The 26,256-nt window shown below is 45.8% G+C and overlaps 1 protein-coding gene across 1 annotated transcript in view; it reads right to left on the reverse strand.

Moving 5' to 3' along the window:
• The window catches only part of Flacc1 (flagellum associated containing coiled-coil domains 1), a 54,422-nt gene that overhangs the window by 14,196 nt on the left and 13,970 nt on the right, over nucleotides 1-26,256 (reverse strand). Inside the window, 10 exon segments of the mRNA XM_021250244.2 lie at nucleotides 2,130-2,233; nucleotides 4,210-4,309; nucleotides 5,824-5,876; nucleotides 6,674-6,771; nucleotides 10,076-10,216; nucleotides 19,219-19,280; nucleotides 20,804-20,897; nucleotides 22,588-22,665; nucleotides 22,819-22,952; nucleotides 24,190-24,238. Coding sequence (XP_021105903.2) covers nucleotides 2,130-2,233; nucleotides 4,210-4,309; nucleotides 5,824-5,876; nucleotides 6,674-6,771; nucleotides 10,076-10,216; nucleotides 19,219-19,280; nucleotides 20,804-20,897; nucleotides 22,588-22,665; nucleotides 22,819-22,877 — 789 coding nt within the window. The 5' untranslated portion in view covers nucleotides 22,878-22,952; nucleotides 24,190-24,238.

A 26,256-nucleotide genomic window follows, 5' to 3' on the forward strand; every position in this document is an offset into this window, starting at 1 on the left:
ATATTCATATGCGGAAAGGTGATTCATGAGCTCTGTCTCTCTCCACACATAAAAATGATTCAAATGGATTACAGAACCAGAAAAAGTAAAATTATAAAGCTTCTAAAAAATAAAATACCTTCATGGCCTTGAAATAGGCAAAGAAAGTACAAAAAACTTTAACCGTAAAAAGAGAAGATTGATAATTTGCCTTTCATCAAAACTAAAACCTTCTGCACTTTGAAAGATACTATTAGCAAAGTGAAAAGGCCAGCCACGGGCTGGAAGCCACTCTGTAACATGCATATCAAAGACTCTGTACCCACAGGGTATGACGTACTCTTCTATGTCGCATCTTACAGTTTTCTAATTATAAAAGACTTGAGCAGACACTTCACAGAAAAGACATACAAGCATATGAAAAATTATCCAGTGTAATTAGTCATCATGAAAACTAAAACCATAACAAAGTACACTTCATATCCACTGGGATGACCAAAATTAGAAGATTGGCAATAGTAATTGTTTTGGAGGATGTGGGACAACCAGACTTTACATATTTAAGGTGCAAGAGTAAAATTATGTAACTATTTTGGAAAATAGTTCATCAATTTCTTATAAAGTGAAACCTGTAGCTACTCTAGAGTCTAGTAATACCATCCCTAGGTACAAACCCAAAAGAAATCATATATTTTTACAAAAATGGTTGTACAATAATGTTTATAGAAGCTTTATTTATAAAAGCCAATAAATGGAGACAACCAAAATCTCCAAAACCAGAAAAATGGTAAAAACATTTCTACAAAAAAAACTACTGAGCAATAACAAACGAAGAAATTACAGATATGAAAAACAAGTGGATACATTTTATAGACATTTTGTTGATAGGAAAAAGCTATACACAAAAGAGCGTAACAATAAGACTCCATTTATATGAAGTGTAGAAACGGGCAGAGCCAATCTATGGCGGTAGAACCATCTGAGGGAGGCTGGGGAGATGCAGCTCAACCGGAAAACAACCCAAGGGTTCTCTGGGTTGTAAGAAGCTCTGGGGCTGAGTGCTGGTTACACAGGTGTATGCATGTGTCAACCTGTTCAAACTCCACACATAAGACTTTGCTAAGTATATTATACCTCATTGAGAGGGACCCTGTGTTCAGAGTCACCAAGAACATAAGAGGAAGGAGGAAGGAAGGGGTACATGCAGACCCTGTCTCCTATGAAAGAGCTGCTACTTCTCACCACACAACCAAGCTCTCTGGACCCTGCTGCATAACACGCTCCAATTCTACATTATTATTTTGCGCAGTAAGTTATAAGTGAATATCAGAAGTAGACTTTCATTGGTGAAATTAGTGGCTTTTAAATTAGCATGGTGGTTACAAATGGGCACATAGATGAAATATTCAGATTATAGAAAACATTGTAAAGTCATTCTCCATTTTTTGCGAGGAGCACAAGAATCCAACAGAGCCTGTTCCCTGTGCCCTGAGGGGTGGTGGGGCAGACCTGATCTCAGCGGCACTGGCTGCCCGTCTGCTAGGATGACGGCAGAGTCCTGCCTCTGTAGCACCATCCTACCTGCCGCCAGCCAGCCTTCTGCATGCCTAGAAGCTCAGAGATGTGGCAGTATGAAAGTTTGAAACCTACTTGCTAATGCATCTCTGCTTTGTAAATGTCCATATGTTTGGTGAAGTTTGGTCTGCGACCTACTTTCTTACCACCTAGTCTCAGGAGAAAGGTTTGGGGACTGGCAGGAAGACGTGCTAGCCATCAGCCGACCCGACTTCTCAGTGAGCTACTCTTATTTACTAAGAGCTGCACATGACCAAATGTTCTCAGTTTAGTTTGCATCAACACCTCACCTACAGCCAGGGATGAGGCTGACATTCAGAGATGGGGTGCTGGCAAAGCAGGGAGCTGCAGGCTCTGGATGCTAAGCATTCTGTCACTTCCTGTTCTTTACAGTTCCCACTCTGTGAATACAGTGGTGAGATGGTCTGGCTCGAGGGCAGCGAGATGGTCAACCTGCTTGCATATATTCCAGGGAAACTGGGGACGGAGCCAATGCCCCCCAAAGCCCAAAGAGCCCCTCATTGTGGGCACAGCTGGGTTCTGCATGACATCCTCAGCTATTCGTGTGCTGTTACCTCCTTCTCATGCATGAAGCTCTCGAAGGTAACACTGTAGGATTCACTCATTCCCCTCTTCTCCTCTTCAGACTCTAACTCAAACTTTTTTGTCATCTTGTATTCTGTGGAGGGGATAAGAAAAGCATATCTGTGTGTAAACGTGGGGAAGCTGGAGTGGAGAGAAACTCAAATATCTGAGGAAAAGCCACTCCCAAGGGATCCCAAGGTCCTGGCAGCCTGGGGTGGGGACAGTTGCCCTGAGAAGCTCAGCAGGGCAGGGTGGTGCAGTCCTCCCACCCCTGCCACGGGGGACTTGCTGACAACACTCTTGTCCCTTTGGCTCTAGTCTCTTTTGGATCTGTTGCTTATTATTTTACCTGTTCCCTCTCCTGAAGTAAACACTGTGCTTTCTTGGACACTTTTTTCTTAAAATGAAGCTCTCACCTACCCAATTCTTCCAGGGATAAAATGCATTCTGGCCCCAGGGCTGGAGTGTAGGTCGGCTAACACTGAACTCCCAAGACGGAGCCCGGAAGCAAGCAAGTCCTGCTGAGCAGGCAGCAGAGGGGCCAGCGAGCAGGAGGGCCCACAGAACTCCTCCTGGCAAGCAGCTAAGCTCTGCCTTTCAGCACCAGAGGCTGCATCCTGACTTAGACTTTGGCGACAGGAGACACAGTGTATGCACAGCTAGCAGTCAGGAGGTGACCTGGTTCTTGATAGGTCTCCCACCACCTCAGCAGCTATTATGTATAGTTGCTGCCCTCTTCCTATGGTGCCTTGCCCCTTCCCCTGTGTGACGTCATGCCAAGATGGTTGCTCCCACCAAAGAACAAACCCTTCTTCCCAGCATGCCCCTGTTCCCACCTAGAGAGTAACCTAATACTCGCTCACCTCCTACCACCTAGTGACATCACCGGCTCCTCCATTCCCTAGTCACTACCTCACTCAACCCCGCCTCAGCCCCTACAAACCCCACCCCAGTCTCTATAAAAGACTCTCCCTGCCCCAGCCATATTGCTTTTGTCTCTCCTTTGTTCAGAGACAGCCCGGCAGATCTATTCCCCTAATAAAGGCTTGTTGTGGCCTGGTCTGGTCTTGGTCTTCAGCCCTTTTACCTGACAGTTCTGGGACACCAAGACTCTAGGTGAGGCTGTTAGTTCAAGGAGCTCCACCTCCTTAATCCTAGGGCTGAGAGTCCCTGACTTTCCCAGATGTCCCTGCTGTCAAATGAGTAACTTGGTTTTAACCAACTAAACATAAGAGGGATGAGGTGCTGTGGGAGGCGGAGTGGGTCTGCGAAGGGCCACTCCCGCCTCAGCTGCTCCACTCCCGCCTCAGCTGCTTGCTGGCACCAAGACCATTCCCCTCCCTCCACTCACCCAGGAGGGGAGGCACCTGTGGGCCCTTTGGATAATCCAAGCTCTGAGTCATGCATGGGAAATATTAAAATATGCATCAACATGGCTCCCTTTGGGGAGTGTAGGGGAGCAGAGGCTCCAAGTACAAAGGTTTGCGATCCCCCACCCCACCAGTAAATATGACAAAATCTAATTTAATAACTCTTGGTCTAGCCCATGACAGGCAAACTTGGAACTGGGGGGTTTGGAAGGCTCAGGCTTAGATCCCTTGCTGCAGGTGTCGTTCTCCTTAATTCTTTTCTTTTTTGTTTTGGTACATGGGATTGAACTTGGGACCTTGTGCTTGCAAGGCAGGGGCCAGAACCACTGAGCTAAATCTCCAGCCCTGGATTTCAAAACAACCCAACCCCTTGGCCAGGCCTGGTGACACATGCCTGTAATCTCAGCACTCAGAGGCTGAGGCAGGAGGATCATTGTGAGTTCGAGGTTAACCTGGGCTACATATTAAGTCCAAGGCCAGCCTAAACTACATAGTGAAACCCTGTCTCAAAAAAACAAAAATCAAGAAACAAAACCCAACCCCTGCCCCACAGCCATCACTTGTTTTGGGATAACTCCAGGCACCTCCCATCCTAGATCCAGCACAGGGACCTCTACCCTGGCGATTTCAAGGCGCTGCTCAGCTTCCCTGAGGAGCCTGGAGCCCTGGTTATGGAAAGCTGGGAGTCTCCAGTACCTACTCTGTTGCAGCAGGATCTTCTCCCGCTCCATCTTCTCGCCCTCCTCCCACTCTGCCTTTCGCTTGGACCACTTGTCTTCCATCTCCTCGTGAATGGTGTCCTGCAGAGCAGCCATATGGAAAGGGTCAGAAAGGGGCTGGGGGCTGGCAGCTCCCCTCCCACACAGCAGCTGCCCCATGAGGCCCCTCCAGTAACTCCTGAGGGAAGCTCCCAGCTGGGGCTGAGGGCCACCCACAGCTCCCCATTGCAGATCCTCTTCCACAGCACTGAGGGAAGGAGGAAAATCCCTGGAGCTAACCGTCCACACTCAGTGCCCTAAACCAACAGGACAAAGCAAACAGGCTGCTTTCAACAAACAACAGCTGCTTCTCAGTAAATAAGGCAAATGGACTCAAAATGAAGTATAAACTCCCTGGCGCTGAGAAGTCCAGTGATTGTCTACATACCTGAGCAAACCATCCTTGGGCATCCAACTCGTAAACATTTCAGCCCAGATTCCTTAGCCCTTCAATACCTATAGAAGCCTAATTCCTTTCCCGCCAGTTGCCAATACCATTCTCTCCTGGTGTTAGCCCATCCAACTCACAGATGAAATCTCTCCCAGCCAGCTGCTGCTTTCTCTCTCCCAATGTCAGCCCATCCACACACAGATGTGATAAACTCGGCTTTTCCCCGCTCACTGCTAGAATCCCCTGATTTTAGTCCCTCTTAACTGGAATAAACTTTTCCTTACAACAAAAAGCCTATTTTAATGAGTAGATTGATGGGCACAGTCTACAACTCTCAGACAACAATGACACATTTTGTAGAGGGACCATTTTTTTCTCACCAAATCTTTCTCTTCCCTCTCCCTTTCCCTCTTTTTTTTCTTTCTCTTCATATTCAGGTTGAATCCATTGACTTTGTACTGAGCTATACTCCCAGCTCTTTTTTTACTTTTTATTTTTTTTAGATTTGAGGCAAGGTCTCACTCAGTTGCCCAGGCTGAACTCAAATTTGTAATCCTCCTGCCTCAGCCTCCCAGAGTGTTGAGATCACAGGAATGTGACTTTTTTGTGGTTGAGGTTAAATAACATGAAGCCAGTGCCACTCCCGTTGGTGTCTCAGATGTCCTGAACCCAAGAAGGGAAGGCCCAGGTCTGGGTGCTGCAGCTTAGTGAGAACTTGCCTCAAAATCAAAAATAAAAATAGCTGGGGCTATAGCTCCATCCAAAGGCCCTAAATTCAATCCTCAGGACTGCAGAACAACCACAAAACCAACCACAGAGTCCACTGCACAGGATCTCAGCTCATTTTCACAAAGTACAAACATTCACAGAGGTTGTCTTGGGGCAAAGAATTCCTTTCTTCTTGTTGTTGGTTATTTCTGTCTATGAAAGTCAATGAGCTTCTATTGCTTTCATCAGCACAGGTATATTCTTCAGCTGGCCTCTTAGGGCTAGTGGCCCCTGAGGTCCAGCTTCTCCCTGTGTGCATTAGTGCCTCATGGCCATTGACTCCAGAGACACTGGGTCCCGCATGCCACTGGACGGGCAGGAGCTCTGGCCACCTCTGCCCCTGGCCAGGAGTGAGCCTGCCTCTCACTCTCGGAGCCACTGCACTGCTCTGACTCACCTGGTACAGATGAAACATGTTCTTCAAATACTTATATTCCTTCTGCATCTCCTCTGGAAAAAAGAAAATGACAATGGGGTCATCCTCATTCATCTGACCTGCACTTTTAAATTTAAATGTGAGCTGCCCACTCGCCTCCCACGCCAACCTTTCCCTAGGCCAGCGGCGGGCTATTTGCGTCATTGACAGCTCTGAAAGGTACGTCATCGCTGCCTAGGCTGTGGAACCTCTGGCTGCCCCAGAAATCACTCTGAAGGCTTATTGGAACCGTGTGCTCTCAGACGTGGCAGTCATCAGTCCCAGCTCTTAGGAGGCTGAGGCAGGACAAGCACAGGTTCAAGTCCAGCCCAGCTACTTGGTAAGAACTTGTGTCCAAACCCACAATGCAACCCCAGGAGCAGAAGACTAAAGCAATAAACAACACCCTGCAAACACCCAAATGCCTGTGCTGCACCCCAAACCTGCACAGCGCAGGCCAGGGGGCATAAAGCTCCCTCCAGAGCCAACCCTCTGGGCATTGACTTCTCTTTCTAGTACATTTCCTGGTTTACAGTGACTGTGTAAACAACACATTTTCTCTTTAGAAAGTGAAAAATTATCAAAGTCTAATTAAGAGTTGTGATTATTTGTAAACTTTAAAATATACTGTAGAACACGGGAGAGGGCAGACTTGCAGATGGGGAGAGGAGCTCAAACTGAGGGGCTTGCTCAGGCTCCTGGGAGGAGAGAGTCCTCCCCCTTCAGCTTCCTCCTCCATCACAGCCCCACCCCAGCTCCAGGAGGAAAGCACAGCCTGCCCCAGCCACCCACAGCCACCCGTTCCCACCACTGCTCCATGGCCCCGAAGTACCTAGCTTCCCGTGGGCTGCTGACTTCTCAGCCTTCAGGGCTTCTCTGTAGTTGTTCTCTAACTCAGTGAGCTCCGCCTTGTGAGCCATTGTGAGTGCCCTGTGGGACCCAGAAGCCACAGCCATCAGTGGAAGGAAGCCCGGGGCTGAGCTGGTGTCCGGCCTGTTCCCTCCTTGGGCCCTCCTTACTGAGCACTATCCTGGCTTCTCTCCAGACAGGGTGGGAGGACCCTGATTTTCTAGAGCACTGTTTTGAATGGAGCTGGCAGGAATATGGACCCCCTCTCTACTAGGATTATAGACAGCTAAGATAGAAACACTGCAGGCAGTCTGATAGTTAGGCCCTCAAGAGAATCAGGACAAAGGTGAAACACATCATAACCGCGGCTAGAGACACATCTGTTGGAGACCAGACCTGCATACTTCCTCAGAGGACAAACACCGAGCCTAATGAAGTCTGGACAGCCATCAGTCACCCCGGTGGGTGACCAGAGTCCTCTGGACCCGTTATCTGTCATCCTGGGAAGATAGCAGGCCCCAGGGGTGCGGCCCTTCCTCTTCCAGTCTTCCCCTCCATCACTGTCCCTACCACAGCTCTGCCCCCACCCACAGCCAGGGGCTCCCTGAACCTACCCTGGCAACACCCTCACCCCATGCCCTCTGTACCGAAGTGCCTAGTTCCCCTTGGGCTCCTCACAACTCGGCCTTAGACCTAGAAGAAGTCTTTGTTCTTCCACCCCCACACTTGTTTCCCCGCTGGATCACTATTAATGAAGCGACTGTTCTTGTCACCTTACTGGTTGATTGTGGCTGTGGCCCACGTTGTACCCAGGGGGTTTTGCTCTGTATAACTCCGTTGTAAACTGGAGTCACCAGATACCCATTTGGGACCCCTCCTGCCTCCCAGGAGCCATCCTATTGTAAGACCGAGGGCCTTACCAAACGCTCCGAGGAGCTGACTATAGTGAAGCACACCCAGGAATCCCAGTGGTGCCTTCAGAATGTAAGACTGAGAGCCTTACCAAATGCTCCGAGGAGCTGACTAGTGAAGCATACCCAGGAATCCCAGCGGTGCCTTCAGAATGTAAGACCAAGAGCCTTACCAAACGCTCCAAGGAGCTGACTACAGCGAAGACCACCCGGGAAGGTGAAGACCACCTGGGAAGGAACACACCGGCCAAGTTGGGAAACAGACCTTTATTAGTCTGGCCAGACGGCACTCCACTCCCGAAGCAAAACAGCTTAGAGAGGCAACTGGCTCAGAATCCGAGGCTGTTTTTATAGGGGGTTGAGGGGGAAGTTAACATATCAAAGAAAAGGGGACAAAGGTTAGCGGTGGACTGTCACATATTGATGGTTAGCAGACATCTGCAGCTTGTTCTAACAATTGTGGTGCCTGGAATATCAGTTCCAGATAAACAAAGAGTTGAGTAGTTTACTCTGGGACCCTAGGTCGGTTACAGATCCCTATCTAGCATCTCTAGACTAACAAACATCTCCATCCATTAACTCACATTTTAATCACAATGGGGCTGGAGAAAAAGGGGCAAAGGTTATGCAGTCCCACACTATCAATAAATATCTTCCGACTCTTAACCTCCGTTGTTCCTAGAATTCATTCTTCATCTTGTAGAGAGCACGGGCTTGGTGCATCAGATATCTAACAGGTTGGGAGATACAGTATTTTCACATTTCATCTCCAGTATCATTTCCTGTATCATTATTGGAGGCTCACTGAGATAAATAATTAACAAGAGGTAAGAGTTTGCTTTTGTTTAATATATTCTGGATTGTATCCGGCTAAGGTAATTGAAATTGTTGTCCTTGAATTTTATGTCCTGCCTTTTCAAACTGCTTTATTCCTTGACTTCTTATACACTGCCTTTTGTTAAAATGATTACGAAGTTTCTTCAAAGGGATATTTTACTTTTGCAGACAAGATCTTATGTTTTTACTTTTTTTTCTGTACCAGGGATTGAACTCAAGACCTAGCACTTGCCAGGCAGGTGTGGCACCACTGAGCTCATCCCCAGCCCTTATGTTTCTGTTTTATATTAATTGCTTGACTAATTTGTTACTTTAGCCAGCACTAAGGAAAAGTAACATTAGAGCACCACCTACTGGACTTTAACAGTAGCTATAAGTAAATTTTTAAAATGCTGTAAAATGGGTCTTTTATGAAATCATCTTGGATAAAGACAGCTCAGGCTTTTATCTGTCTCTTACAGAACGCTAAGACAAACAGTGGTTACTCTGCCAGCTAGTAATCACCTTTAGGGCTGCTACCCCTTTCTTGAAAGCAGAGGAGAGTGTTTTTCAAATACCCTCTAGTGAATCCTCATCCCCAATGAAGCCAATGGCTAATGGAATGTTGATCAGATGGGCAACTGGATCTCTTTCCAGGTCTCGATTGCATGGAAGCTGTGAAAACCGAGGTGACAACTGAGGAGTTATGGCCAGGGCTACTTTCTGGCAGATACCCAAAAGTCCCCCAGTGGAAGCTAGGTCCTGACTGGTAATCAGCAAAAAAAATCTCGAGATATCTATTGTTCTTGCCTGCATTCCTCAATGAATCGAAAGGTTACTCTTTCAATGATCATCAGGTATTCTCTATCTCAGAATGACCCAAAAGAATGCTGATAAGACCCATTCTCAAGCCTCCTTTAAGAACTGAGCTACAGGTTTGAACTGTTCTCTCTCTGCTAGTAAGGTAGACCCCTATGGAGCCAGGCACAAATAAAAACAGCAGCTCTCTAGAAGTTTTAATAAATCTGTGGGAGGCTATAAAGTCCCTCTAAGCTTTTCTCCAACTTGTTGGGAGTTAACTTTAGAACTCCTCTGATACCTTACCTTAGATTGCACCCTTCTAGAAGGCCTCAGGCAGAAAGAGCCTGTAACAAATTGCTTGTCTTTCACAGAACAGATAGCAGAGAAGTGACTTGCATTTGTGCTTTGCTAACTAAGAGTAGAAAGAGCTTCAACCAGCCTTTCTCCTCCTCCATGCACACGTAGAAACCTGGTAAGTGTGCCTGTGGTTGCTAGGTGACAGGTATAAGTTTAACTTGTGGCCTTCAGAGTCTTAGAATGGACTTTGAACGATGTGTAGCCTTGTCTTGCTACTGAGGAAGGTTGCCTAGGTGACTGGGTAGATAACAGGTGCCCTGGAGGCTTCTTCATGGGACAATTCCTCTGAGCCATTTGTTTGTCTCTGCCTATCTGTAGATGTGATCTCTTCTGCAGATGAAAGGTGCGGTCCTTTGATCTATCTGCCCTATTCTTTCTCAAAGAATTAGAAAGCAATAGTTAGATCCTTGATTATCAGTTTGGCTAGCAATGCTTCCTTCTTTAGAACATGATCCTTATGGCTGAAATCAATTGTAACTTGTACTTTAAAAAATACTTACGGGAGTAAGAACACGAGTTCCCTGGGAAGATAAGATTGTGTGATGTAAAGTGAAAGGATGGCTAGTCCAGTCCGGTTTATCTTCTGGGTTCTCTCCATATGGCGGGCACCTGCCCTGGAGCTGAATGAACTTGGGGGATGCCTTGAGAATATAGAAATCAAGTACAAATTAAAGGAATGCCAATTCTTTCTCTTGTTTCACAAATAGGGTCCTCAATGCCAAAATCCCTTACTCCTTTGGAATGCATTTTTAAAACACTGGTGCAGTTTCAAACCCCACATTTTGAGGAAAAACAGCATAATATTCTTGTACACCCATGCATGGCATGCCTATCCTCTAGAGCCAAAATGGAATACAGAGGCAAGTATTGATTATGATGCTGTTTCATAACTAGAATTGTACTGTTAAAAAAAGAGGGAAAATGGTCACAAATGCCTTATGTTCAAATATTCTTTGCATTAAGAGATAATCCTGATTTGTGTTTGAAATGTAAATGTAAACCACAGAAAAACCAGACACCTCTGGTCCTTATTGAGTCTGAGGTTTCCCACCCTATCCTTTGGACCCTGAGGATAAGGTTTCCAAGGTAACCCTAATCAAAGCCCCATCCACTCTTACTTGCCCTTTGGAGTCTGAGGTCCTTCCCCCTTACCTTTAGAGTCAAAGAGTGAGGCTTCTAAACCAGCTATAATTAGAGCCTCTGTGGGACTATATCCACTTGTAGCTAACTTTGTTGAAGCCCCTCAAGGACAATATCCCTTCCAAGAAGTAAACAGCACGTTCAGACATGCTCATGTCCATGTGTCCCTTCCTCTTAGTGATCTCAAGCAGATCAAACAAGACCCAAGTTTGATCCCTGGTACCAAAAAAAAAGAAAAAGTAGTCAGAAATCACCCCCAGATTTGGACTTCCTAATAGCTTAGAGGGTGATAATGGGCCTTTTAAAGCAACAGTCACACAGGGTGTCTCTCAGACACTGGGCATTCTCTATCACCTCCATTGTGCCTGGAGACTACAATCATAGGGAAAGGTAGAAAAAAATGAATGCGATCCTAAAGAGACATCTTTGCAAAATGACTCAAGAAACTCACCTACAATGGCCTCACTTATTACCTTTATCTCTTATCAAAATAAGAAATACACTTCAACTTCTAGGTCTCAGTCTATTTGAGATGCTTTATGGATGTCTTTTTCTCACTAGAGATTTTCTCTTTGACAGAGAAACAGATGCCTTACTAAAAGATGTCACTTCACTGGCTAAATTCCAACAGACTCAACAACTAATGGAAGCTCAGCCTAAAAAAAAAGAAATCTCCTATTACAACCCAGAGATTTAGTACTGGTAAAGTTTCTTCCCTCATGACCTCCTTCCCTAGGACCAACTTGGGAAGGACCATACACCATGATTCTGTCAACTCCATCAGCTATCAAAGGTAGCAGGCCTGGACTCCTGGATACATCACACCCGACTCAAGCCCTGGGAACCAGAGACTGTCACTGAGTGTGAGCAACCATCCAAATACTCCTGTGAACCCAGAAGACTTAAAGTTCTTATTCAAGAAAAAGGCTGTCTTTAGATAAGTAACCTAAGATGTTATTCTTGGCACTTCTACTAATTATTTTACCACTTAAAGGAGAGTGCAATTCTTTCCTAGTATGGGCACAGGGATATGTACAGTCATTACAACAAACATCTTGCTGGATATGTGGCCTGCTCCCCTTGTCAAGTATATCAGGACTTCCTTGATGGGTATCCCCACTTCAAGGAATTATTAGAATAAGCTACAAGACTACATTGATGAGACACAAAAAAAATTCCATGGTTCATAGCTTAGCCCACCATTACAAGTTAACTGAGTGGCCTATACATTTCACCCTTAATGATCCTGGACATAATTGAATATTTTCTAAAAATCCCACTGAAGCCTCTCTACAGGCATTAGTAACATCCCTGTATTTCACTGGTATGATTATTTGGCTTCTATCTTTGTCCCTTCCCTAGGATTAGAGGATGTCGTGCAACACATCAAGGCCTTAATTAACTATGCTCAATGGGCCTTAACATCTCAATTGGCCTCTTTCTCCTAAATGAAGAAGTAAAGTTAACAAGGCAAGCCACCCTCCAAAGTTGGATGGCATTAGACTACAGCAGCACAAGGAGGTACTTGTGCAATTGTAAAAGCTGAATATTGTGTATACATTTCTGATACTTCTGCTAATATCTCGATGGCTGTTGGCAGTTCAAGATATTAAACAACAAGTTAAGGCTATGTCAGATTCTGAAAATCCCTGGACCTCTTTATGGAAAATACCCTTTTTATGGAAGGCTATTACTGGCCCTTCCTGATGGAAAATTTGTTGGGTATATTCATAATAGTCTTGTTGATCTTACTGTTCAGCCTATGTATATTTAACTGTCTCTTTGGCCTTGTTTCTTCCAGACTTAAAGCTATAAACCTGTCCACAACTAGAATGCCTGATGCCTACTGAGGGTCTTTAGATAGACCCTCTGGAGGGTATCTCTGACTGCTGATCACACCCATAACCCCCTTCAGCCTGAAGTAGCCAGAATGGTCATTGCTCCTTGCCCTCTCATGGTACTTTGGAAGACCTCTTCAGAAGGAGGAGTATTATACATAGCTAAGTCAGATAGAAATATTGCAGGCAGGCAGATAGAGTTAGGCCCTCAAGAGAGACAGGAAAAAGGTGAAACATATCACAACTGTGGCTAAAGACACATATGCTGGAGATCAGGCCTCATGATAAAGACAAGATGACCAGGCCTGCATACTTCTTGAAAGGACAAACACTGGGCCTAATGAAGTCTAGACAGACATCAGTCACCCCAGTGAGTGACTAGAGACCTCTGGACCCATAATTTCCTAGAAGTCTTTGTTCTTTCCATCTACACTTGTTATGTGACTTATTTCCCAATTGGACCACTATTAACTGTACTTGTAACCTTATTGTTGATCATGGTTGTGGCCCATGTTGTACCCATGTGGGTTTTCCCCTATAAAACTGCACTGTAAAGTGGGGTCCCTGGCTACCCATTCAGGATTCCTCCTGCCTCTCAGGAACTATCCTATCAATAAATATCTTCCTACTCTTAACCTCTGTTGTTCCTAGAATTCATTCTTTGATTTTTGAAAGAATGAGAGCTCAGCACATCAGATATCTAACAGGTTGGGTGATATATTTTCATATTTCATCTCCAGTATCACTAGCACAGCCTTTGCTTAGAGCTCTCTAGAGAAACTGAGCTACAGTAGCACCCAGGATAACTTTCAGAACCCAGGTTCTCTCTACCTCCATCTAGGAGGCTAATGTTGCAAGGATTAAGATGAGTATTAAAGTGAAAGTCTAGCTGAGCCATCAAGCCACAGGAAAGGATGAAAAGAAGTCAGATGCTGATTGCTAAGCAAAAAAGAGCCAATATGCAATGTCGAGCTCCTGGATGATTCCAACCATGTGATGGTCTGGAAAAGACACAAATGAGAGAGTGGCAGGTCAGTGGTTGCCAGCAGTTAGGGGATGAGCAGGCAGAGCACAGTGGATGGAATTATGGTAGTAGATCCATGAGTTCATACATTAAAAATCCGAGAGAATGTTCAATACCAAAATTGTACCTTAAACTAAGGATGGTGCATGACACTGTTGTGTCAATGTAGGTTCATCAACTGTGACAATGTGCCACTCTGGTGAGATTGGACAAAAGGAACTCTTTGGGGGTGAAGGCAGAGCAGATACATGGGAACTTTCAGAATTTGCATGTCAGTTTTGCTATAAAATTAAAACTGCTCTAAATGATAAAGTATGGGAATCCATCACGGCTGAGTAGGGGCAGTTCTGCTCACAGGATGCTTGGAAGACATGCTGGAAATGCAGGTATTCAGAAATGGGGGAAGGCGAACAAAGACCCAAACACAGGAAGACAATCTGAAGAAGCCCACCAGATGCAGTCCAGTACTCAGGGTGTGTGAGAGGGACAGTGGGCTGCCCCTTGATCCTGGCTCTGCTTATATCCACTTCCAGTGACCATTCTGTACTGGGAGAGGCTTCCTAGGACAGGGAGTCCACCAAGTGCGACATATGCAGATCAGGGCACCACAGAAACTGAAAGCCAGAGAATCATTTGGAGGGCAGTGACTGAGTTAGGACTGGTGGGCTCCCTGGAAAGAAAGAAACAAGAGCATGGGCTAGCTTGGGACCCAGGGCCCAGTTAGGCTCTAGTTGGGTCCTAGAGAGGGCCATAGCTCAGGGAGTTGCATGGGTGGGCAGGGGTTGCAACCAGCATGATGGGGGAGGAGAAAAGACACTCAAGTAGTGCCAGACTCCCCCTGCTCCCTCAAGCTCTGGTGAGTTCAGTGTCTAAGAGATATCTGCTCACAGACACCACACAGATGCAGCAGGACTTAGTGCTGCCACCACCAGACCAGAGCTGCTGAGCTGTGAGCCTCAGGCATCACTGAGTTCAAGGGCTGGGGAGTGACTCTGTGAAGTGGGCAGAGTTTAGGGCAGGTGGAAAGCCAGAGAGGAACAGCATAGCCAGAGGGAGTTGCATGGTGCACTGACCTAGGATAGTATAAAAAGAGCAGACAGAAGCAGCTGCAGGGATTATTATGGGGGGGCAGAGAACAAGAGGCCCCTTGAAAATCAGTGGAAGGCTACACTTGACCAGCCACACTGACACCCTGACACAAATGAAGGTATCCAATCATAAGACAGAGCAAAAAACCTTCAGTAAGCCATACCCATAGGAGCACAATAAAACTAAGTGGAGAACAGTCTGAAGAAGGAACAAGGAGCAGGCTCTCTGGGCCATCTGGACTCCCAAGCTCCTTCAGTCACTGGCAGGCAAGAGAACAGATCATAGGAGGAGAACCAGCTCGAGCATGAGTAGACTCACCCAACACCTGAACTCATCACATTCCCCTGGACAAAACTTCCTGGACTTCAGCTTCTCCCCGTTCCCAAACTGCTATGTGTCAGAGTTTCTTCATTTGTGAAAACAAAAGGAAGAAAGAGCACATTGGTTGAATTCTGACTGCAGTACAATAGGACCAAAAGGACTCTACTTTTGTGTTTTTGTATGTGTGTGGTTGTTTCTTTCTTTTTCTCCTTTCATTGATATACATATGGGAGGTGTTTATAATGTGAAAAGAAGAATATGAATTAATTTGTGCTTTAGTATCTTTCATGGTTAACATGTCAGGTTAGCCCTCACCAAATATTTCATGTAGGGATTCAAACACAGCTTCCTATCAGCATATTAATTGGTTTTGACCTTCTCACAGCTTCCTTCAATCTCCAACTGTACTTTCCTCCCTCTTTTTCCTTTTTCTCACCCTTATAATTAACCTCTCAAATCCCTCTCCACAAGGCCTCCACTCCAGATATAAAAATAGTATCAACAGTCAATGATCAACAGTCATATCTCTTTTCTTTCATTTGTTATTTTGTCTCCACCCCTTCTTTCTGAACTATTCTCTTCATTTTTTTCTTTCCCTCATCTTCTATGTCCCAAGCTACTTGTCATCAGTACTACAATCACAATCTTTTTTGGTTATTGACAGAGGGTGAAAGTGTTAAAAATTTGAAGTTAATTGATTGATATGTGATTGGCTCTGTAGATGCTGATATAACCAATAATGGTTTACTTCTTATATTGAGTAGGCTGAAGAAGTGTATAAATAACAGACTATAACCAAAGCCAAGGTCACATCACAGGGAAACATACACCAACTAATGAGATCTCCACAGGGTTTTTCTACTCTAACTGATCCCCAATCCTCATCAGATTCTTCCCCAAACTCTCAACTCCCCCAAAACTGACCTTATGGACAGTGAAGTGAAGCAAGTCACAGGTAAAGAATTCAAAAACCAAATAGTTAAAATGTTTGAAGAGATCAAAGAAGAAACAAATCCACAAGATATCCAATGAGATAAAAGGATATAAATAAACAAACAAATGAAGGATTTAATTAATAAAATGTTCAATAAGCTTAAGACAAAAACAAAACATTGATGAATTAAACAAGACCATACAAGATATGAATGACTATTTTAGTAACATATTAGAAAATATGAAAAGAAATCAAGTAGAAATCCAGGCTATAAAAATTATACTGAAAGTATGGGCAGCAGAAATGACCAATGTGAGAACAGGGTTTCAAAACTATGACAAAGTTGATGTAATAGATCATGTACTTAGTGAAACCTTAAAAAAAAGAACAAGACATCATGGAAACTGGACCAAACAGCTGCTAGATGACAAAATAATCAAAAAGAAAGAAAAGAAAAAAAAAAAGAAAAATCCAGGTTGCCCAAGGAACCCCAAAGCCCAAGATAGAGGTAGAGGAGCAGGGCCGCCACACCCCGCCAAGGCCGAGGAGCTGAGCCTTCTGGGCCACCATACTACTGCCCTGAGTGCCAAGGAGCAGAGTCCCCTGCAATGCCAAGGAGGTGAGCCATGTGGGCACCAGCAGCATCCCCTCCCATTGAAATGAGAAGAAACATAAACAAGTCTCAAAACCAGACTCCCAGATCACCTAAAGCAACCCCAAAGGGAAACAAGATGGGAAAACCTTATACTCAACTACCTGGACTCCCTGAACTGGCAACAAAAGATCTGGAAAAAATGAAATCAGAAATAATTTCTCAGATAACAGCAGAGATTGTGCCCATAGTGCAAGACATGATTAATAAATCTAGAGCAGACACAGATAAAAAAATAGAGGAGCTGAGGAACATGATGGAATCCCAACATAGGAAACAAATGGAATCCATAAAACATGTGCAAAAAGATTTCCAAGAGATTAAAAACTCCACTGAAAGTTTATGCAGCAGAATGAGACAATGTGAGGACAGAATTTCAGATATAGAAGATAAGGTTGCAATCAGTGACCAAGAAAAGAAAAATTTCTTTAAAATAGTAAGGGACCACAAGAAATCAATCCAGAAGCTGCTAGACAATGCAAAGAAGAATAATATAAGACTGACTGGAGTCAATGAAGAAACAAGAGAGAGTGCAGATGACATAAAAAAAACTGTTCACAGAAAAACCCAACCTTAAGAATTATAGAAGTAAACATAAGCAGGACCTGAGTTCAATCCCTGGTACAAAAAAAAAAAAAGAATTATAGGAGTTAAGGCAAGATTAGAAGATGACACAAAAAGTATAAGAATTTATTCACCAAAACCATAGCAGAAAAATTTCCAAATCTAGGGAAACAATTCAACTTTCAGGTAAATTATGCATATGGAACCCTAAATACCATAGCTACAAAATACTTCTTCATGACACATCATAGTAAAAAAATCTCACAAATTCACCACAAAGAGAGAATACCAGAAGCTGTTAGAGAAAAACATTAAGGGAACCAGAGTTGGTTTTTTGAAAGGATAAACAAGATTGATAAACCCAGCCAAACTTATGAAAAAAGGAAAGAGAAGACTCATATCAATGTAATTGGAAATTAAAAAGATAAAATCACAATAGATGCTGCTGAAATCCAGAGGATTATAAGGGACTATTTTGAAAACTTCTATTCCAGTAAACAGGAGAATCTAGAAGAAATGGATAAATTCCCAGACATATTTAATTCTCAAAACTGAACAAAAGAGATGTTAAAACCCTTAATAATAGGCAATGAAACAGAGTCAATAAGAAAAACTCTATCAACTAATAAAATCCCAAGACTCAATGGATTCACCACTAATTTTTGTTCACTTGTTTTTTTGAGACAAGGTCTCACTATGTAGCCCAGGCTGTCCTCACACTTGTGGTGACACTTCTATCTGGGGTTACAGGTGTGCACCACCATAACTGGCTTACTGCAGAATTTTACCAGAACCTCAGGGAAGAGCTAATGTCAATACTCTTCAAGCCCTTCCATAAAATTGAAAGAGAAGAAACACTGCAAGACTCATTCCTTGAAGCAGACATTACCCTGATACCAAAACTGGACAAGGACTCAGCAGGAATGAAAGAAAAGAAAGGACAAGAAAAAGAAAACTACAGGGATTCTTCTTAATGAATACAGATGCAAAACTCCTCAACAAGATGCAGTGGATCTTCAAATTACAACTGGCCTGACATACAAACAACTTGTGTTACAACCAGAATTTTAGTTTTAACTTATGACTAAAGTTAAGTTACCTCTGAAATGCCAGCCACTTGGGCTTCCAGGTGGTCTCTGATACAGATTTAACCCTTAAAGATTTCTGGAAGGAACATTACAACATCCTTTCCTATGTGGGGTTAATTGAAATCCTGGGCCAATGTTTCTGTAAGTCACTGAGATCTGCCTGGATGAAAATGTGGCCTAAAATTATACAGGAAAGAGATATTGAAGGCAATTGACCAAGCTGAGTTACAATAAACTCTCAGGAATGAATTGAGTTCATAAGTCAAGGGTTGGCTGTACTTGCAAACAGAATGCAACAAATCATTTGAAAGACAAAGTTGGCTGTATCCCAGGAATGCAAGGATGGTTCAACATACATCAATCAATAAATGCAATACACCACACAACCAGAAGTAAGGATAAAAATCACATGATCATTTCAACAGATACAGAAAAAGCCTTTGACAAAATCCAACATCCATTTATGATTTTAAAAAGAAATTTAAATGAATGAAAGCCATTTATGGCAAACCCACTGACAGCATGATACTAAAAGGGAAAAACTGAAAGCATCCACCCCTAAAATCAGGAAAAAAACATGGGTGTGAAAAAAAACAACAACAAGGGTGTCTACTCTCATCACTCCTATTTAATATAGTACTTGAAATTTTAGGGGCCGGGGATTTAGCTCAGGCACGGTGCCTGCCTGGCAAGCACAAGGTCCTGAGTTTGATCCCCAGGACTGGAAAGAAAAAAAAAAAAGGTGAAAGAAATTTTACCCAGACCAGGCTCTTCTCAGGAACCAACAACAACAAAAGAAGATTATATTGAAATGAAAAAAAAATGGGTGGTAGAATACAAAAGCAGGAGTAACCTTTCCTCGGCTCCATTTTAGTGGCCTCCAGGGAAGCCATCCTGTTCACAAGGACTCTGGTGTCACCTCCCTTAACCCCCATCCCTGAGAAGCACCACCTCAGGGTCCTCAGCACATGGTGTGCAAGTCAGAGCACATACCTTGTCTTGTCTTCAAAGTTCTGCTTCATCTCATCACAGCGGCGTTCCATTTCATTGCAGAGCTGGAAATGAGGCAAAACTCAGGATTGAGGGCCTTGGTGCTGCTCATCCCAAGGAGCCTCTTCATCACAGGCTCCCTCCCTACACCTCTCCCATCTGGGTTCTGAGTGTCAGAGAGATGTTATTACTAAGGGAGTGGAACAAGTCTTACCTCGCTCTTTGTGGTTTTGAACTTAATCAGTTCATAATGCTGGAGCATAGAAACCATCTTTTTGGTTTTTGTGGCTGGTCTGGTCTCCGGTGCTAGACTGCCATCTCTGTGAGATTGTGAACTTTGGGTACTTGGATACACAATCCCATTAACCAATCTTTTATTGGATAAAAGGCTTGACCTGGGAGAGTCAAAGAGGACTAACACTCAAATTTACCTTCAAGAAACTTAGAGCCCAGTGTTAACCAACCCCTGTGGACAGCATGTTGGTTCTAGCAGACAGGACTTGCTTGCCTTTGGTAACCCTTCATTCTAACACAGTGGGTCCCCTGGCCACTGTCTCAGGAGGAACCAACTCCTCAAAGCCAGTCACTGCCAACTGTCAGCTAAGACAAAGGATCAGGGCTTGTCCTTGTCCCTCTCTGACAACGGGGGAGGAGCAAGGGACTCCTGACACAACCAAAGGCTCAGCACCAGCCCTACAGGCATTGGTAGCCAGTATCCTTCCATTCTACAGGTCACACCATAAGTGAGGTGTGCACATGTGGGAGGGTTTTGAAGACCACATCTAGGGTCTCTCCATGGAAACAGTCTCTAAATATATCTTCCATAGGGCCCATGTTCCTGAGTCAAAATGTGTATTTTGCCTAATGACCCATTCTATTGAGCCGAGTGATCTAATGCACTGGTGTGATTTCCTTTCAATAGAACTCAACTTTGCAAGGCTTTCAGGTAAGTAAGATAATTAATCAGGAGTGGGAGAAGATTTAGCCTGAGTTCTAAGCTGGGTCCCCATAGGAGTCAGATATTCCTGAGCCATACCAGAGGGCAACGGGCCACCTGCTGGGTTTCAGTAGCACCAGAGAGGGTGATTCTGAGTATGGCTCCAACCCAGCCACCAGGTGGATCTGCTTGAGTGGGGAAGGAGGAACCCTGCTGGAACACACGATAAAATCGCAAGAAGTATCCCTTGAAAGCACACAGTGTCAATGACATTCAGAACCTTCTGAAGAAGGTGTTGACACTTAACAGTAAAAGGAAGATTTTGAGCCACACTGGAAGCAAACTCCACACTGGAGAAATTAGTAAGAGCCAGGCAACCTCTGAGGGTTATCTCATCACAAGGGCCCAACAGGGAGTGACTGGCACCCCCTAGTGTGGAGAAGACAGTGTTACTCCCCACCCCAAGACATCTGGAGAATGCCAAGTTATGAGAACTGCAGTCATGAATGAGAACGGAGTCATAAAATACCCCTGGGTGCATGGTCCTGCCACCTGGACAGCATGGTTCACAGAAGGAGATTGGCCTCTTGCCTAGCACACATGAATCTTATCCTGCCAGTAAAGATGTTCACCAACACAAGGATCACTCACCAATTTCCGGGCAGCCTGGTGGTCTCTGTTCATTTGTTCTATTATTATGGTCAGTTCTGAGATCTGCTCTTCAAGGTCACAAATGATATTGGCCCTGTAGCATAAGCAATTCTTCTGTCATTCACAGAGTTTACCATGCGATGCCAGTCAGGTCCCTAAGACAAATGATTCTGGTCTGGTGGGAACTCAGCCATGTTCTGCACCAGCTCCACCATTACAGCATGGGGTGACAGGATGGACGGGTGGTCTTGGAGGATGTGTTTTGCAACAGGGTGATGAAAACTCAACCCAGCATTAGCCAGAAGAGAGCAGGGTAGTTTGGAGTGCTACTAAGGAGAAGTGGGAAGATATCGACATTTATTAGAGTTCGACCTTGGCTTAGTAATGAGTCAAAATGGGAGTAGTAGAAGCAGAGGACTGGGAAGTGAGAAGGTGGCAACTGGATTGATGGTGGCAGGGAACGGGCTGCAGTCGGAGAGAGTGTTTCAGAGCAGTAACAGTTTTCTGTTTCTGGTCTGGGGCCACCACGATAGCTGTAGGTCATCAGCCTTGTCTGACTATGCTGCAGTACAGACGGTGGCAGGTACATATGTGTAGTGAAGCTGAGGGGACACCCTCGATTCAAAAAGCTTTGGCCCCTTGGCCAATCGTGTTCCACATCCGATTGGACATGGAGTGGCTAGGAGAGGAGCAAGACGATATGGGAGAGAGGTTGCCAAGGTGTGAGAAAGCCTAATAATGTCTTTGGAACATGACCTGTAGTACAAACAACATTCATAGCTTGGCGGAATGAACAGGTATGGGCTATCATGTTCTACTATGTGGTAACTGGTGACAACTTTCTTTCTTTTCTTGGAGCTACTCGGGATTTAATCCAGGGCCTTCATGCTGAGTTATTTCCCCAACATGTCTGTCCCCCACCTTTTAATATTTTATTCCAAGACAGGGTCCTGCTAGGTCACTAATTTGTCCAGGCTGGGCTTGAACTTGGTGTTCTCCTGCCTCAGCCCCCCAGAGTGCCCAGCGTGCTGGGATTACAGGTGAGCACCACCACACCCACTGACAACTTTCTTATGAGGCCAACAGGTGGCTGTGGATGCCAGCCTGATTGTAAGCACACAACCTCTTCTCTTCCTGCAGAAGATGAACAGGAAAAGAGAAATGGGCCGAGTGTCCCCAGCAGGTGGAAGGAGGGACTTGGGTCTTGCTTCCCTGGGCCAGGTGGGATCAGGGCAGCCCTAAGGCATGGCCTGGTCCCCAATCTGAATCCCTCCTCAGAGGTCACCACTGCTTGTAGTTGGTTGTATCCTTTCTAGACACCAATAGATGGGCCTGTGGTGGTGGTGGCGGTGGCATGTGTGTGTTCACGTACGTTTTCTGTTACTGTTGGCCTATAGATTGCTGTCTTGGAAAAACAGTTCTCATAGTGAATTAGAGCCTGAAGGAGGAGACGCTGAGAACCATCCCACAGAGCAGGTGAGGGGTGCGATGCCTGAATTTGGGTAGAAGGTGGGAGAGGAGAAGATAGGAACATGGAATTTAGGAAGCAGAGTAAAGGGCACAGGGTCATCCTTGGCATGGCTCGGAGGACAGAGACGGGTTGAGCTCAGTGCTGGGAGGGTGGCTGTGCGCTCCACAGGGAAGGGTGGGCCAGAGCTTTCCACACTGGATCTCCAGGGTAGGAATCGAGCAGCATTTTGGGCTTCTGCAAGGTTCCAGCTTCCCAGAGGCCCCACTGGACACTGTCTGCGCACCAAACTGAGGTGATTTTGTGATGGCCTCACCTTCTCCTCACCCAGGGGCACGTGCTCCTCAGTTTGCATTGCATGACCTCTTCTCCATCCTGCCCCCGAGAACAGCTCCTGAGCAGGATCAGAGCAAAGCAGGCTCGGCTTTGGGAGGGGGCAGGAGTGAACTTAAAGCACGTTCTGGGCAGGGGACCCAGTCTTGCATGAAAAGCCTGAGGCCACCCAGGCCAGACCAGCAGGAGCTGGGTGCGGGTCCAAACACATTACCTGGAAATGTTGGCTCTGTCTGCGATCTCAAGTTCCAACTGCTTTTCCCCACTGAACATCTCATCCCTCACGGTGACAGAAATTTGCTCCCGATTCCGAGCCAGTTGGTAGCCAGGTGACACCCGGATCACCTCCTGGGCACCAAGTGAAAGTAAAGTGGAGCTGCAGGTATGGCGTGCTGGACTCTGCCATGGCCCGGCTCACCTGAGGAACAGAGCCATGGAGTGGGGCTCCCAGCCTGGCCCCTTCTGCACCCTCAGCGGTTCGAGCTGAACTTCTCTGAGGTCCAGTCCCTGCCTGCACCCGCTCTGCAGGACAGCTCCTCCTCCACTCACCAGAGACAGGAGGCAGTGGCCATGCAGAAACTGCTCAGGAGCTGGAACCGCTGGCCTGAGTCCAAATCTTGGCATTGCCACCAACCCACAGCTACTTAGTGTCTCAGTTTCCTCATCAGAAAATGGGGATAGGGCCGGGGATTTAGCTCAGTGGTTCTGCTGCCTGCCTCGCAAGAGAAAGGACTGAGTTTGATCCCCAGTACAAAAGAAAGAAAACAGGGATAGCAACTCTTCTGCAAAGACTTTCCCCACTTGGTAGTGGGGCTGAAACCTAGGGCTTCTCACTGAGCTGCATCTCCAGCCCTTCTTTCAACACTTATTTGGAGACTGGGTCTTGCTGAGTCACTAAGTTGCCTGGGCAGGCCTCAAACTTGTGGTGATCCTTCTGCCTCAGCCTCTCAGACTGCTGGGATTACAGATGTGGGCCACCATGCCTCGGTGTAAAGGGCTTTTGTGAGGAATAAACAAAATAACATGAGGTGCTTACTGATCTGTTTCCCCTTCTTCTCTCACTGGGCTTCAAGTCAGAATCCCAGCAGGGTGGCCAGGTGTGGGCAGCTTTTCCTCTTACGTGAACTCTGCCTCACCCTCCCTCTCCACCCAAGGACAGGTCACAGTCACAAGGTCACAGTCAGCTCACCCTGGGCTCCCCTGAGCCCCAGCTGGCTGCCCTACCTAAGCCTGGCTCTCTAGGTTCATTGTCCCCTTCCTAGGAGTCCTTAAGGCTGCCCACTGTTTTGTCCCTGGTCCACAGTTCCCATGATTCCTTCCAGAGGATGCATCTCTACTATGTAAAACTCAACCTGGTCCTATGCCATGTCAGATCCGGCCTCCCCAGCAGCACCAAAGCCCTGGGCTGGTCCCCATTTCTCCAGATCCCTCAGTGCCTGGCAGTCCCAGATTCACACTCCACACAGGCAGAGCATGGCTAAAGCCCCTGCGGGGTCAGTGGTGGTTGCACCACCTGTGGCCAGGACCCGGGCCATGGGCAGGTGCGGGGCAGACATTTTCCCTCCACCCCGCCCAGTTTACTCACTTGAGGTGACTTATGGCAGTCTTCCAGCCTCCCGGGATGGATGCTCACTCTGCAAGACAAGGACAAGCTCAGAGTATTGTAGGTAAGTTAATTAGATATCTTGTAGGCAGTTAGACAGGGCTGGTTCTCAAGGAGCCAATGTGGAGGAGAGTGAAGACACATTCACAGAAGGCCAGCATTGTAAAAGGAGAGTAGGATAAATAGCAGTGATTGATATTCTAAAAGGTATCAACCACTTGGGTGGGGGACCAAGATCTTCCAAGGAAGACCCCTGACCCACTCCTTATCACCAAAATTCCTTGCTCATTCCTTGTACGCTTCCTACATGACTCATTTCCTCACTGGCTCCCCATTTAATCAATATTGTCTAAGCAACTATACTTGTCATAATCTTATTGGTCGTTCATAGTTTTGCCCACCTTGTGATTTCTCATTGGATCAATATTACCTAAGCGACTGTACTTGTGATCTTACTAGTTGGCTATAGTTTTGTCCCACCTCAAACCCGCCTCACTTCGTGACTTTGTCCATAAACCACCTTTGAGAAGTTGGTTGAGTGGGCAACCCACTTTCCAGTCCCCCTTCTATCTCTCTTAGACAGAGGCTATCTTTCTCTCAAATTTTTCCATTAACCTCCGTTGTTCCTAGAATTCATTCTTCGATATTAGAGAGCGTGAACTCTCACTTTGGATACCTAACAGGTTTGGGAGTTGCATCTCTTCCCCGTACCAAGAGCACCCAGAGCGGCAGGATGAGGCAGGACAGGACAATGGGAGAGGGAAAGGAGACAAGGAAAGGCTCAACTGCAAAATTGTACTTGCAGCAAAACTGCAGGTTTAGGACACAAACCCAGTCCAAAAACCCTAAGGTCCCTCCCAGACCACTCACTTTCCTGTGAATGGGCCTTTTCCACCTGTGACTAGAAAGGACCTCTTTGTTTGTTTGTTGTTTTTTGAGCCAAGGTCTTGCTATGTAGTCCAGGCTGGCCTTGAACTCACTATGTAGCCCAGGCTGGCCTCGAACTCACCGCTATTCTCCTGCCTCAGCCTCCAGAGTGCTGGGATTACAGGCATGTGCCACCATGCCTGACAGACGGAACCTTTTGACCTTTCCTCTACATGGGCTGAGCTCAGCCCTGTCACCTATTTGTGGGCCATTATCCTCCTGTTGTAGGGACAGGAAGCACTATAGGTAGGGAAAAGATAGTATGAAGGCTTCATTGAGCTTTATTAAAAATAAGGCAGTTTTGACTGCTGCAGTCAGACTACAGCAATTAGAAGGGCAAAGGCAGCTAGACTCTGAGGAATTAAAAAGACAAAGGCAGGGGCTAGGGATTTAGCTCAGTGGTTCTGCCGCCTGCCTTGCAAGCGCAAGGACCCGAGTTCGATCTCTGGTACCAAAAAAAAAACAAAACAAAAAGACAAAGGCAGCTAAACTTAAGCAATTAGGAAGACAAAGTCAGAACTCAGGGCCAGAAAGTTCCTAGGTAGCTCGATTAACATAAGAATTGCACTTCTGGGAAGATGGCAGAGTGATGAACAGCAAGTTTGGTGTCCAGATGCTGGAATATAGCAATGTGGAGAAGAAAAGGAGGGAAGTGGGTTCCCAGGACACAGCAAGAATTGAAGTGCACAGGGAGAGTGAAGAGAGACTCTAATGAAGAAGAAAGAGGTAGCAAGGACTGACTCACTATGTGGGAAGGGTGACTTGAACCTGCAGACACATGGTGACTACTGGTGACCTCAGAGACCTCCATGGGGAAATGTACCAGTGGAATGGAGCAGTGGACGCAGTGGACTGCAGTGCCTGTTGAGTTATTTGGGTTCAGATGTCCCCAGGAGAGGGTGATTTGCTCATAGCTATCTTGGAGAGGGGCCAACTGAGCTTGGAACTCAGAGCAGTGTTGGGCAGGCTCCATCTAGTGGCTTCCATTGTTCAGGTGAGGCAGAACAAAGTTCAAATTGGCAGGAGATCAAGAAGCCAAGTTCAAGCCAGCAGGGAGCCAAATTCAAGCCAGCAGGAGGCACATGGGGTGTTGCAGGCTGAAAAAATTGAGTTTTAGCCTCA

Source organism: Heterocephalus glaber, unplaced genomic scaffold (assembly GCF_053883595.1).
Source record: "Heterocephalus glaber isolate CG9 unplaced genomic scaffold, H.glaber_assembly_v1.0 deba00001743, whole genome shotgun sequence".
Lineage (NCBI taxonomy): Eukaryota > Metazoa > Chordata > Mammalia > Rodentia > Bathyergidae > Heterocephalus > Heterocephalus glaber.